This window comes from Hyla sarda, chromosome 5, assembly GCF_029499605.1.
Source record: "Hyla sarda isolate aHylSar1 chromosome 5, aHylSar1.hap1, whole genome shotgun sequence".
NCBI lineage: Eukaryota > Metazoa > Chordata > Amphibia > Anura > Hylidae > Hyla > Hyla sarda.
The window spans coordinates 168538135-168551056 of record NC_079193.1 but is presented as its reverse complement, the minus strand read 5'-3'; the positions used below and the strand labels follow the sequence as shown (position 1 = coordinate 168551056).

Here is a 12922-nt window from a genome sequence, read left to right as displayed (position 1 = left end):
AGAAAAGAAAGGGGCCACAAAAATAGCGTCGGGTGCAAAATGTTGGATATGCTAGGAAGTAGTTTGGGACAGCTCCACACTGAAAAATATCCTTACTGAGGCTTTATTCACGTGAGCATTGAAGCCTCAACAAGGATGCTTCTTCAGTGTGATGCTATCACCGAACTATTACCTAGCAGCTTTTTTTTATGGGAGTAGATTAGACTGAGTTTCCCAGGCATTATGCATCAGTGCTTCCACCATATTCTTTCAAATACCGAATGTAACATCCCAAAATCGGGTAAGCACAATGTAACATCCCAAAATCGGGTAAGCACATGTTGGTAATTCAATGAAAATAATTTGTCTCAGTTTAATAATTTGTCTTAATTTGTACAATCTTTGATAAAGAATTTTAAATAGCCACAAGTGAATACTTCCAGATGGCTCTTAAGATCAGAATAAAAGTGCAGACCATTTTATGAATGCAAGTTCAAAAGTAAGGAGAATAAGTTGTATATTTGCTTTAAGTACAGAATGAGAGTAAAGCCAGAGCTTCTCTATCAGTCTTCATTAAATCTGTTTTTCTCAACTTTTTTTTAAATCTACAGTTCAAAAGCTTGTTCTGGCCTTGGGCAATTTCCAAAACATGTAACTCTTCATTTACATTCCTCATGATCACACGTGTACGACAAGAAAACTTAAATAAAATAAATCATTGTGCTACACAAAAAAACTTCATGGGAAAATCATTATACTTATCTAATTTACTGTCAGAATTTACGATTGGGAAAAACAATCAAATTATAAAATATAATCTGCATAGCAAAGCAGTGATGGACCTATGTGCAGCTGGAGAGGGGCCCTGCAGGAAAGGGGGCCCACTGTTATAAATAAATTTTCTACTGTTTATTAAATTACAAGTAAGGGACAACTCCCATTCCCAACTATGTCATATATATATATATATATATATATATATATGTATATATATATATATATATATATAATATAAATATTATAATGGAAATAATATTAAATCAGCTCTGATCACAAGCTATGTTTGAGAGGAAATGATACTGTTTGACTGGTAAAAGGTGTGTTGCAAGGTAATGTCACTGGGATTGACATCATAAAATCACAAATTAAGGCATGGTTGTCCCTGATTTCCTTAAAAATTGAGTGTAACAACATTTTGCATCCCTTTTCTCCTCTATAATAAGGATTTTTATAAGTATCACAATTACTTATATCGATTTTCGATTTGTTTGTTAAAAGTTCTATGATATGCAGTGACCTTCACTATGGGGGAAGATTCCCATAGTAAAATTTAGATGGGAGTGTAAATTTTTTACTGTGCTTAAAAGAAACCTTACTACCCAGACTGATAAACATTAGTGCCATTGACAGCAGAGATTTTACAGAACCACTTATACAGTGACCCCCCGACCTACGATGGCCCTGACATATGATAATTTCAACATGCGATGGCCTCTCAGAGGCCATCGCATGTTGAAGGCAGCATCAACATACGATGCTTTTGTATGTCGGGGCCATCGCATAAACGGCTATCAGGCAGCGCAGGCTGCTTCAGCTGCTGCCGGATAGCTGTTTACGGTGCCCCATGTGCTCCGGTGATGGTCTCCTACCTGTCCTCGGGGCTCCGGAGTGACATCTTCACGATCCCCTCCATCTCCGGCGCTCTCCATCCTCATCATCACGTCGCGCGCATGCCGTCCTGTCATTCAATAGGAGCGGCGTGCGTGCATAGTGACGTGATGATGGAGAGCGGAGAGCGAGGATCCCGGGGAAGCAGAGACGGTCTGGAGCGTCGGGGACACCACGGGGACGCGGCGACAACGATGGAGGGCGACATCCAGGGCAGCGGTGATGAGCAGTGACGGGTCCAGAGCGGCGGGGACAGGTGAGTACAGCTTCCTATACTTTACATTGCACGGATCCCTCAACATACGATGGTTTCAACAAACGATGGTTCATTTGGAATGGATTACCATCGTATGTTGAGGGACCACTGTATTATTTCCTTTTCATACTTATCTTAGGACAGGTATAGGTTTATCCCAGATTTGCCTACATTCATTTATTGTAGATTTACTTAGCATAGATGCTGGATGTTTGTTCCAAGCATCTACTGTTCCAGTAAAATAATATTTCACATTGTATCTGACCTGCCTACCAACTAACCACAATTTGTGCCCCCTTGTTCGTGCTAAGTTTTCTATTTAAAACTCTTCCTTTCTGACCCTTATTTAACCCTTTTACATATTTTCAAGTTTTGATCAGGCCCATCCATTACCTTCTTTCCTTCAGACTCCAACATACAAAACATAAAATAAGGGAATTATAATTAGAAAGTAGAAGCTAAGTTGAAAAAACATGTTTTAGCACCCCTATCTAATTGGTAAGACCTTTACCATTGTGTAGCCTTTATCTATATTATTTTAAACTTGAGGCCTCCAGAATCCCTAAGGAAATAATTCATAGCAACTAATGTAAGGCCAGACTAAATGGACCAGGTGGTCTTTTTTTCTGGCAATCTTCAGAGTTTCTATGTTTATATGAAAATAAATAATTTTAAATGAATCCCTCCATCCTTCTGGTAGTTATTGTAACCTTTTCTAAACTAACATTGGTTCCTTTTTTCCTTAGTAAAGGCTGCCATGGTTGATCTATGTTGGTTAACTGGTCAACATTTTTCCTAGAGGCCATTTGGAATAAGTCCTATACCTAGTTACTGTACTTTATGCATTTTTATTTTTCAGTGTGCAAAGATGCAAATGTTGCAGACATTGTTTTTCTGGTTGATGGATCCTGGAGCATTGGTGAAGACAATTTCAAAAGCATGCAGGAGTTCTTATACACCATGATAAATGGTTTTGATGTTAGTCAAGAAAACATACGAATTGGCCTAATTCAGTACAGCGATGAGCCACGTACAGAATTCTACCTAAACTCTTATGACAAGAAGGAAGATGTACTATATTATATACAAAATCTGAAGTATAAAGGTGGGGGGACAAAAACTGGTGAAAGTCTTAAGTTCATGCTGGAAAATCACTTTACAGAAAGTGCAGGAGGAAGAGCAAAAGATGGAATCCCGCAAATTGCAGTTGTAATAACTGATGGTCAATCTCAAGACAACATCAAGGAACCAGCAACCAGAGTCAAAAATTCAGGAATCACTTTATATGCCGTTGGTATAAAGGATGCCTCCTTGACTGAACTCAATGAAATAGCGAGTGATCCAGATGATAAGCATGTTTATAACGTGGCTGACTTTACAGCTTTACAGGGTATTTCCCAAAATATGCTTCAGGTACTATGCACCACAGTAGAAGAGGCTACCAGAAAGATTGGTCAGATTGCTCAAGGTACATTGTTTTTATCTTCTCATCTCCTTCCCTTTTCCTAATCTGTAGCCTGTGGGTTGAAATTCTAGACACAGCTTTAGCCATGTATTATTTCAGTTGTCTATACCCCTTGATCGTAAACATCTGGAAGGAAATGATAAAAAATCTGTAGCATCTGGATAAAATTTGCAAGATCTTGTATCTATGATATAGTTAAAAATAACTAAAACCGTCACAAGCACCAACCTGTAATAAAGTCAGATCAAAAGCTTAATATAACCATTGAATTAGTATAAATTTTGTTCAACATTTATGCTAAGAAGTGCATGTTACATGACATTTACTAATGATTTATGTCCATTTTAAATACAAGGATTTATTTCTTTATAAAAAATCTGGTAATCTGACTAAAAGGAGAAAGTGACACGTCACTCTAAAATGGAGGAGTAAACGCAGACGCGTCGGCGTTTACAACTGCATTTTAGAGTGGCATGTCACTTTCTCCTTTTAGCCGGATTACCGGATTTTAACATGCTATATTAAACGTTAAGTTTTATTTTTGATTTTTTTCTGCGAGCTGGAACCACCATTCTTTTTTCAAGTTCTTGATGCAAAAATACAGGTAAAGAAAAGTAATATTCTGCTCCTTTAACATGAGTTAAGCCTAAGGGATCTATAATACAGAACTTTCTTACATTTTCTTCAGACAGATCAGAACTATTAGACACCACAGAAGAGAATATATATCTATAGATTTAGTCAGCAATGTATCTTATTTGACCCCTACTCATTTCTAGTAAGTAAGTTCATATGGAGTATATGTCATGTGTAAATGTGTGATATGACAAGTACACAATGAACATCATATTGAAAAATGATTCAGGAAAAGCACAGATGGAAAGTCTATTTTACATCTTTTCCCTTGGCTACTATTATGTGTTTTATAATTACTTTAATAGAAAATTGAAATATTATCAACTGCAATGTCCATTCTCTTTCAGGTTGCCGAAATGCTAACCAGGCGGATATCGTCTTCCTTGTAGAGAGTTCAAACCAAATCAGTGAAGATGCTTTTGCAGATGTAAAGGATTTCGTCTATGGCTTGGCTTCCAGCCTTGATGTTGGCATCAACAAAGTCCGCATAGGCCTTGCCCAGTACAGTGATGAGACAAATACTGTTTTCTTGTTGAATGATTATTCGTTGAAGAGTGAAATCTTAGAGAAGATAGAAAGTTTGTCATATAAAGATGGCAATACCTATACAGGACGGGCCCTAAAATTTGTCAACAGCACTTACTTTACTGAGTCAGCCGGCAGCAGAGCAGCAGAAAATGTTGCGCAGATCCTTGTTTTGGTCACCTATGGCCAGTCTTCTGATGAAGTAAAAGATTCAGCTAGAGATCTTAAGTCCAGGGGAATTTCAGTGTATGTCACTGGACCTAATATTAAGGACATTGGAGAGCTGAAGGAGGCTGCAAACAAGCCAAGTAGAAAGTTCTTTCATTCTTTCGAAAATTTTGATTCAACTGAAGAAGTGACCAGGAAACTTCTAAATAATATTTGCTCCAGCATTATCACAAACCTGAAAGGTGTATATATATATATATTTTTTTTTTTTGTAGTCTGGTTTATCTCAATATAAACTGTAAAATGTACAGGGAAAAATCAGGCCATTTCTTTATAGTGGGTAGTGTTGTAAGATAATATATAGATATTTTGTAAGTATGGATTATTGGTTGCACTAGAAAGCATGCGATTTAGTGGGGGAATACTAAAACCTAACTTTTATTGTACATTTTATAAGATCAAAAATAATAGATAGACCCGATCCCTGCATTGCCCTGCATGTAGATAGACCTGATCCCTGCATTACCCTGCATGTATGGAGCCATGCACTTTTAAAATCATGGACCAACCTGTGGTTCAGGGACCAAAGGCCTCAAGATATAGGCACTAAATAGCTACTGTCCAAATAGAGGATCAAGCTGTATCCAGAGACCCAATGCCTTCAGATATAGGCACTTAAATGCTGAGACCAACAAATGTCACAAAGGAAATGTACAATAAAAGCAGGAAGGTTGCATGACACACAAATTCTTTGTGTAGCCACAAACAGTATTATGGTCGTTTGATAATTACATATGATAATTACAGAGCGCTGTGTCTGTTCCTCTGTTTTGTGATTTTTTCTGATATTTCTGTTCTTGTTAAGCAAAACACGGAAATGTGAATAGGTGAACATCATTTTCTTGTGACTGTGCTTTACTTGCGCTGGAGGCTCCGAGTGTAGTGTGACGACCACTGGGCCAGAGTATCGCCCCTCAATGCAAGTCTATGGGAGGGGGCATCCTGATACTCCGGCCCGTGGTCGTCCAGCGCTGCGGAGAGCTCAAAAAGGTGGGTGTGCATTGACAGACTGCGGGGGTCCCCAGCGGCGGGACCCTCGCAATCAGACATCTTTTCCCCTATCCTTTGGATAGGGGATAAGATGTATTAGGGCCGGAGTACCCCTTTAAAGGGGTACTCCAGTTGAAAACTTTTTTTTTTTAAATCAATTGATGCCAGAAAGTTAAACAGATTTGTAAATTACGTCTATTAAAACTTCTTAATCCTTCCATTACTTATTAGCGGCTGTATACTACAGAGGAAATTCTTTTCTTTTTGGATTTCCGTCACAACCACAGTGCTCTCTGCTGACACGTCTGTCCATTTTAGAAAATGTCCAGAGCAGCATATGTTTTCTATGGGGATTTTCTACTGCTCTGGACAGTTCCTGACATGGATAGAGGTGTCAGCAGAGAGCACTGTGGTCGTGACAGAAAAGAAATCCAAAAAGAAAAGAATTTCCTCTGTAGTATACAGCCGCTAATAAGTACTGGAAGGATTAAAACATTTTTATAGAAGTAATTTACAAATCTGTTTAACTTTCTGGCATCAGTTGATTTAAAGAAAAAAAAAAAAGTTTTCCACCGGAGTACCCCTTTAATACAGAGACTTAGGGTATGTTTAGCAAATTTGTTGCAGACATTTCTGTAACCTAAAAATCTATTCCATTTTAGTGGAGTTAGTTCTGTAGCATGTGGATTTCTTTTAGACTGTTCAGATTGACATCATAGAAGTTACTGCAACAAGTCTACGAAATGTGATTACATCTATTAGGTCTACTACTTACTCTGTGCTCAGAGATTTGCTGTGAATATAGGATGTAAGACTTTTAGGCCAGGAATACATAACAGAACTGCAGTTAGTGAAATGTCAATGTCAACCTCAATGCAACATTGTAACATATATAATTGTTTATACCTTTTCAGCTTTCTCCAGACGCTTTGCAGATGTTGTCTTCCTTGTAGATTCTTCCTCTAGCATTGGAAGTGCCGTTTTCCAGCAGATAAAGCTATTTATTTCAAGGATAACTGGACTACTTGATATTGGCATTAGTAAATACCGCGTTGGTCTTGCCCAGTTCAGCGGAGCAGCCCAGACTGAGTTCTTGCTGAACACATACGACACCAAACAGCAAGCATTAGATCATATAAAAAGCATTGCTTTTAGAGGTGGTCCACTGAACACTGGGAGTGCCTTGGATTACTTACGCACAACTTTCTTTGTGGAAGAGGCTGGGAGCCGAATTAACCAAGGCATACCCCAATTTGCAGTTGTTATTACTTCTGCAAAATCTAGAGATGTTGTGACAACATATGCTGAAGGACTGAAGAGGATTGGTGTCATCACCATTGCAATTGGCATTCGCAATTCAGACATGGAAGAATTAGTACAGATTGCAACTGATCCATTTGTTTTTAGATTGAAAGACTTGCAGGGGATACGAAACATCCAACAAGATGTAGTCAATATTATTGTAACACAAGAAATGCTCCAGTTTGCTCCAAAGGCAGTGGTGCCAGCAGGTAAACTTCAGTTTTTTTATTGATGTTTTTCTTCTACACAAAAGTTTTATTCACCATAGCCCAGAACCACAAGGCATAGCAAATGAGTGCAGATCACCAAGATCGTTGTTTATTGTCTGCAGCCTGTTGGCTTATCTAAAAGAAAAAGGTTACTCAGAACCTGACCTACCCAGCTTCCTGAGCATATTGCATATTATGGTTAAATAGGTATTTAAATAATCAATTGAATATCTATGATGTTAAAGATAACCTATGGCAATGGAGGAAGAAGAAAACCCAGCTTCTTCCCTGATATGCTTTCGGAAGACAGTCTACCATTGCTTGATGGCTAAGAGGACTTACAGAGTAGAGGAGAGCTAATATATGGTCTTAATTGTCAATGAGGGAAATCCATTTTATTGCACTGTTTAGTGTGCAGTTACACCCTTAGTCATAATGTTTTTTTTTTTTACATCTCTTAAGATATTATTACATTTGTTGTGTGTGCTGTTAGATAGGAGAGGGGATGCTTGGCTAGAGCCAATAGCCTTGGTTCCCATGCCACCTATACACCTGAACATGTTGATTTGTTTAATCTGTTTGATTGGTTTACATGATTTATAGTAAATGTTGTTGGTTCTGTTTTCTTTCTCTTAAATATCTTTCTTTACTCTCTTTATCTAGTTTGCTCAAGTGCGGTTGTTGCAGATATTGTTTTCTTGATTGATGAATCAAGTAGCATTGGTGATATCAACTTTCAACTGACACGGGTGTTTCTCCATAAGGTCATCAATGCATTGGAGATTGGCCTAAATAATGTACGTGTAGGTTTGGTTTTGTACAGTAATGAGCCTACATTGGAGTTCAAATTGAACACGTTCAATGAGAAGTATGAAATTTTGGACTACATAACAAAGCTGCCATACAAAGGAGGAACAGCACACACTGGAGCTGCCCTGAACTTTCTGCGAAAGGAACTATTCACACAAGAAAATGGTGGCAGGGCCCACCTTGGGGTACAGCAAATTGCAGTGGTCATGACTAACGGCCAATCAGCTGATGAATTCAGAAAGCCTGCTACAAAACTCCGGAGATCAGGGGTTGAAGTGTTTGCTGTTGGCTTTCAAAATGCAGAAAAGAAGGACTTGAGGATCATGGCTTCACATCCACCAAGAAAGCACGTCATCAACGTGGAGTCTTTCTTACAACTTCCAAATATTGAACTTAAGTTGAAGAAGCATCTTTGTAATGAAATTATTAGTTATTCATTTGCCGCTCCAGCACTTGTAAGAACTCTGAAAGATGGTAAGAAAGAATCTCTTGTTTGAATAACAATAGACCCTGCGCACTGATTTAATATATAGGGAAATCTTACTCATATACTGCATATACTGTATGACTACACTTCTAAAATGGCTTGCACTCATTTGCCCATGAACAGGCCTCTTGTTTTGCATCTGCTAATTTGATGAAAGAAAAGTGCTTGGCAATTTCATTCATGGCTCTCCAAAAATCCCAATGTGCCAGTAAGTATGGAAACAGCTGTACATGGCTGATCAGATGTTTCCGTGGCTCCCATAGAAGTGAATGGAGAGAGATGAACACATGCACAGCCACCTGAACATCTATTCTTTACAGATGTGGGTTGGTGAGTCGTGTTTATTTCAAATGTTTTGATCCCATATCTATTAAACATTTATGGCTTATCCATAAAAAAAGCTGCAAGTGGGCAGCAGACACATAAATAAAGCCATGTTTTCTTCTGGATTCTTTGTATTACAGAATATAGATATCATGCTCAGAATATTAGAAAATCCAAGTTCTTTACAATTGTTGATTTCTGTCTTGTAACTTAAAGGGAAACTGCCATCATAACATTGCTATGTAGTCTATAGACAGCATGTTATAGAACAGGCTGAGCAGATTGATAAATAGCTTTGTGGGAAAAGATTTAGTATACGTTGCAAATTATTGATTAAGATCTCTGATCTTTCCATGTTAAGGAGTCCAATGGGCTGTGCCACTTCATGATAGAAAGATCAGAGATTTCAATCCATAAATTTTTTAAGTTCTGCTGAATCTTTTCCAACAAAAATAAATATGCTTTGTTAAATGATGTTGGTAGTGTGATAGCCTGGGGGATGTAGGATATGGGGAGTGTAGCTGTGCAGTAATTAAAGGGTGCTATTTAACCCTTGCTATTCGTGACGCCAGGGTGTGGGCTCCTCAATAAAGCTTTTCCTACCGCCACCCTTCCCAAGAGCGATAGGGAGGTAGATAAGAAGAATAGATTGTCCACAACCGGAGAGTTTCGGAAACAGCATTAATGTTTACTGAAGGTTTTCTGCAAGCTTCAATATTACAACAGACTCTGGGTATAACAACAGCTTTTGCTTGATGATTGACAAAGGTTGGGACTTTAGCATTAAGAGTCATTTGATACTATGCGTTGCTCCACTGGATTTAGGGGTTATTTGCGGTCCAGTAGTCACGCTAGCATTAGCGGGGATTTAGATTTGAACTCACGGTTTTGGTTCCGCTGAGGCCGGCAGGTGTTTGAGGCTTAGCGTGTCTTTGAAAGTTGCGTAGCACCGTCCTGTTAGTCCGGCATCCAGGAGAGCAGCAACCCAAGAGAGCGATAATTGAACGCAGCTCCCTTATATGGGCAGGGGCTGGACTACCGCTAATTGGTCTATACTGATGTAAATCACCATTACAGAGATTTGTGGGTAACACGTGACCCAAGGACCCCCTAAGGTCCTGCAACATACCATAGAGGTTACTAGCATGGTCACATGACCGAAGGTCCTGCGACGCTGAACAAGGTAAGTACTATACATTACCAAAGAACATATATATAATTATTAAATATATACATTTATTATTATTAAAGATAAACTTTAGGAGAGGCGACTAGGGGCTGTCCCACCTGAGGAACCCTACCTGAACGTAGTTACTCTGACTTTGGGGACCTCTACACTAGGTACTGTATGCAATACTGTACCGGGACACCACAGTAGATCGGAGAACATGTACTATTTGACAGGTTCCCTTTTAGGAATACCTGTCAATACATTAAAAGTACCTCTTCATACTGTGGGAGTAAGAGGGTGTTTATGGCTTTATATTAAAGAGGTACTCCACTGGCCAGCATTCAGAACATTTAGTTGCAAACACTGTGTGCGTGCTGTGGGGGGTTGGTCATGCCCCTGGTGATGTCACATCACGCCTCCTCAATGCAAGTCTATGGGAGGAGGTGTGACAGCCGCCACGCCCCCTCCCATAGACTTGCATTGAAGGGACGTGGTGTGAAGTCACCAGGGGTGTGGCCGAACCCCCCAGCATGCACACAGCGTTCAGAACTAAATGTTCTGAATGCTGGCCAGTGGAATACCCCTTTAAGTTTAAATAAGGTCATATATATTGGGGGAGATTTATCTAAACCTGTCCAGAGGAAAAGTTGCTTAGTTGCCCATAGCAACCAATCAAATTGCTTCTTATATTTTTGAAGAAGAAAAAATGAAAGAAGTGATCTGATTGGTACCGATGGGCAACTCAGCAATTTTTGCTCTGGACAGGTTTTCATAAATCTCCCCTATTGTGTTTCTATTTTGTGATGATGTAACCATTCCTAACTTTCATTTATGTAGGTTGCACCGATACTGAAGAAGCTGATATTTATTTTCTTGTTGATGGCTCTGGCAGCATATACCCCGAGGATTTCGACGACATGAAAACTTTTATGATTGAATTGATGAGCATGTTTCAAATAGGTGCAGACAGAGTGCGCTTTGGAGTACTGCAGTACTCTGACAGGCCACAGATTGAATTCACTATCGATCAGTACACCAATCAGAAGGCATTGAAGGCGGCAATATTAAAAATCGATCAGTTGGGAGGTGGCACCAACACAGGGGAAGCTCTGAAATCAATGAAAGCCCTCTTTGCCAAAGCAGAAAGGGAGCGACCTCATAAAGTTCCCCAGTCCTTGATTATCATTACAGATGGAAAGTCTCAAGATCAGGTGACGGAAGCAGCAGCGGGCATCAGAGGCAGTGGTATCAATATATTTGCGATTGGCGTGAAAGATGCCGTACAGGAAGAGTTGGTAAACATAGCTGGGAGCAAAGACAAAACATTTTTCGTTGATAATTTTGATTCCTTGAATTTAATAAAGCATGATTTGGTCCGTGATCTATGTACACCAGAAGGTAGGTTGTCAGGAAAATAAGCTTTGGCATGTTTTTACTATAAAGATTGATATTAACATTTTTTTAAACTATTTTTTGCTTTACAGGCTGAGGGTATGTTCACATGGCGGAATTTCTGCAATTCTGCAGAAATTCTGTTCGGCAAAGCTTGCTGGACAGAATTTCGTAATTCCGATTTTGGTGGGATTCTGTGTAATTTAAACACAGGAGGCTGCTGAAATTCAAGCCCCATTGATTTCAATGGGATTCTGCTGCAGAATTTCATAAAAAATAAGTCTAGTCTGTGGAATTTCCAGCAGAATTTCTGCAGCATGTCCACCATGGAAATTCTGCTAGTAATTTTGCAGTAAATTACGGAGGAATTTTGGAATTCCGCACTGAAATTCCTCTGTGTAAACATATGCTGATAGTGAATGAAACAATTTCTTAAGGCAAACCAAATACATCACTTATGAGCATGGCATGATCCCTCAACAACCACCAGGTCTAAAATGTAGATAAAAATGTAAAATATTCAGCCCTAACATCTTATCGGTAGTCTCGATTCCCTTTGGTAGTCATGGCAACTGATACTATGGTGTCAGTGTGAGGCAGTCATCAGCACAGTGGAGGTGACAGAAGCAGCTGGTGACATCCATTACCATCATCTGCCCACCCATTCAATTTAGTAAAATAACGTCACTTACTGTAAAATGGAGGCCCTACAGGTCCCAGCATGACCTAGTAATAAACAATACACTTAAACACATAAAATAAGCCATCTAATTGGTTGCTATGGGCAACTGGCCGACTTTTCCTCTGCACAAATGTTGATGAATCTCCTCCTATGGGGGAGATTTATCAAAACTTGTGCAGAGGGAAGGTTGACAGTTGCCCATAGCAACCAATCAGATCGCTTCTTTCATTTTAGAAAAGGCCTGTGAAAAATGAATGAAGCGATCTGATTGGTTGCTATGGGCAAGTGTTTGGCGTTGCACAGCAGGTGTTTTGCTACTTTGCACCTTGGACAACTGTGATTATGTGCTGTATGTATATGTGTAAAACATGTAAAAACTAACAAATACAGCTAACAAATACAAACATATAGCAAAATGTTAAACGTATACTTTAAAAACAAAAATATACACTACAAAAATGGGTATTGCGATACATTTACATTCAGATATCCGGCTGAATTTTGTATGTATCCATTGTGCCTGGGCTGTAAAATATAAAATAAACTGTAACTCACCTTTTGTTGCTCCCCCGATGTTGGTCTTCTTTCTTCTGGTCCCAATCTTCTTCCGTATCTTGAAGCCAGAAGTGTCACACTGCGATCAGCTTATCGTCGCGATGTCCCGTCTTGGCCAGTGATAGACTGAGGGCAGTGTCATGTAACAGGCCTGGGCAGCAGGTAGAAGGCAGGGCCCAGACTCCTTACATGACATTGCACTTAGCGTATTACCAGCCGAGGCAGTACATCACTGCGGCCGGC

The 12922-nt window shown here is 39.3% G+C and overlaps 1 protein-coding gene and 1 long non-coding RNA gene across 3 annotated transcripts in view; one reads left to right on the top strand and one right to left on the bottom strand.

The window, feature by feature from the left end:
* Positions 1 to 2643: 2643 nt before the first annotated feature.
* LOC130273602 (collagen alpha-6(VI) chain-like) overlaps positions 2644 to 12922 on the top strand; it is a 160814-nt gene continuing 150535 nt past the window's right edge. Inside the window, exons 1-5 of the mRNA XM_056520681.1 lie at positions 2644 to 3371; positions 4352 to 4939; positions 6662 to 7258; positions 7922 to 8542; positions 10888 to 11448. Coding sequence (XP_056376656.1) covers positions 2744 to 3371; positions 4352 to 4939; positions 6662 to 7258; positions 7922 to 8542; positions 10888 to 11448 — 2995 coding nt within the window. The 5' untranslated portion in view covers positions 2644 to 2743. The remainder of the gene's footprint in view (positions 3372 to 4351; positions 4940 to 6661; positions 7259 to 7921; positions 8543 to 10887; positions 11449 to 12922) is intronic.
* LOC130273603 (uncharacterized) lies at positions 3867 to 12803 on the bottom strand. 2 transcript variants are annotated; one of them, XR_008844059.1, is made up of 3 exons: positions 12680 to 12803; positions 4648 to 4789; positions 3867 to 4565 (listed from the first exon to the last, which is right to left on the bottom strand). It is a non-coding gene; the product is annotated as an uncharacterized LOC130273603 (long non-coding RNA). The 2 variants fall into 2 exon arrangements; XR_008844058.1 differs by lacking the exon at positions 12680 to 12803 and adding an exon at positions 12135 to 12283.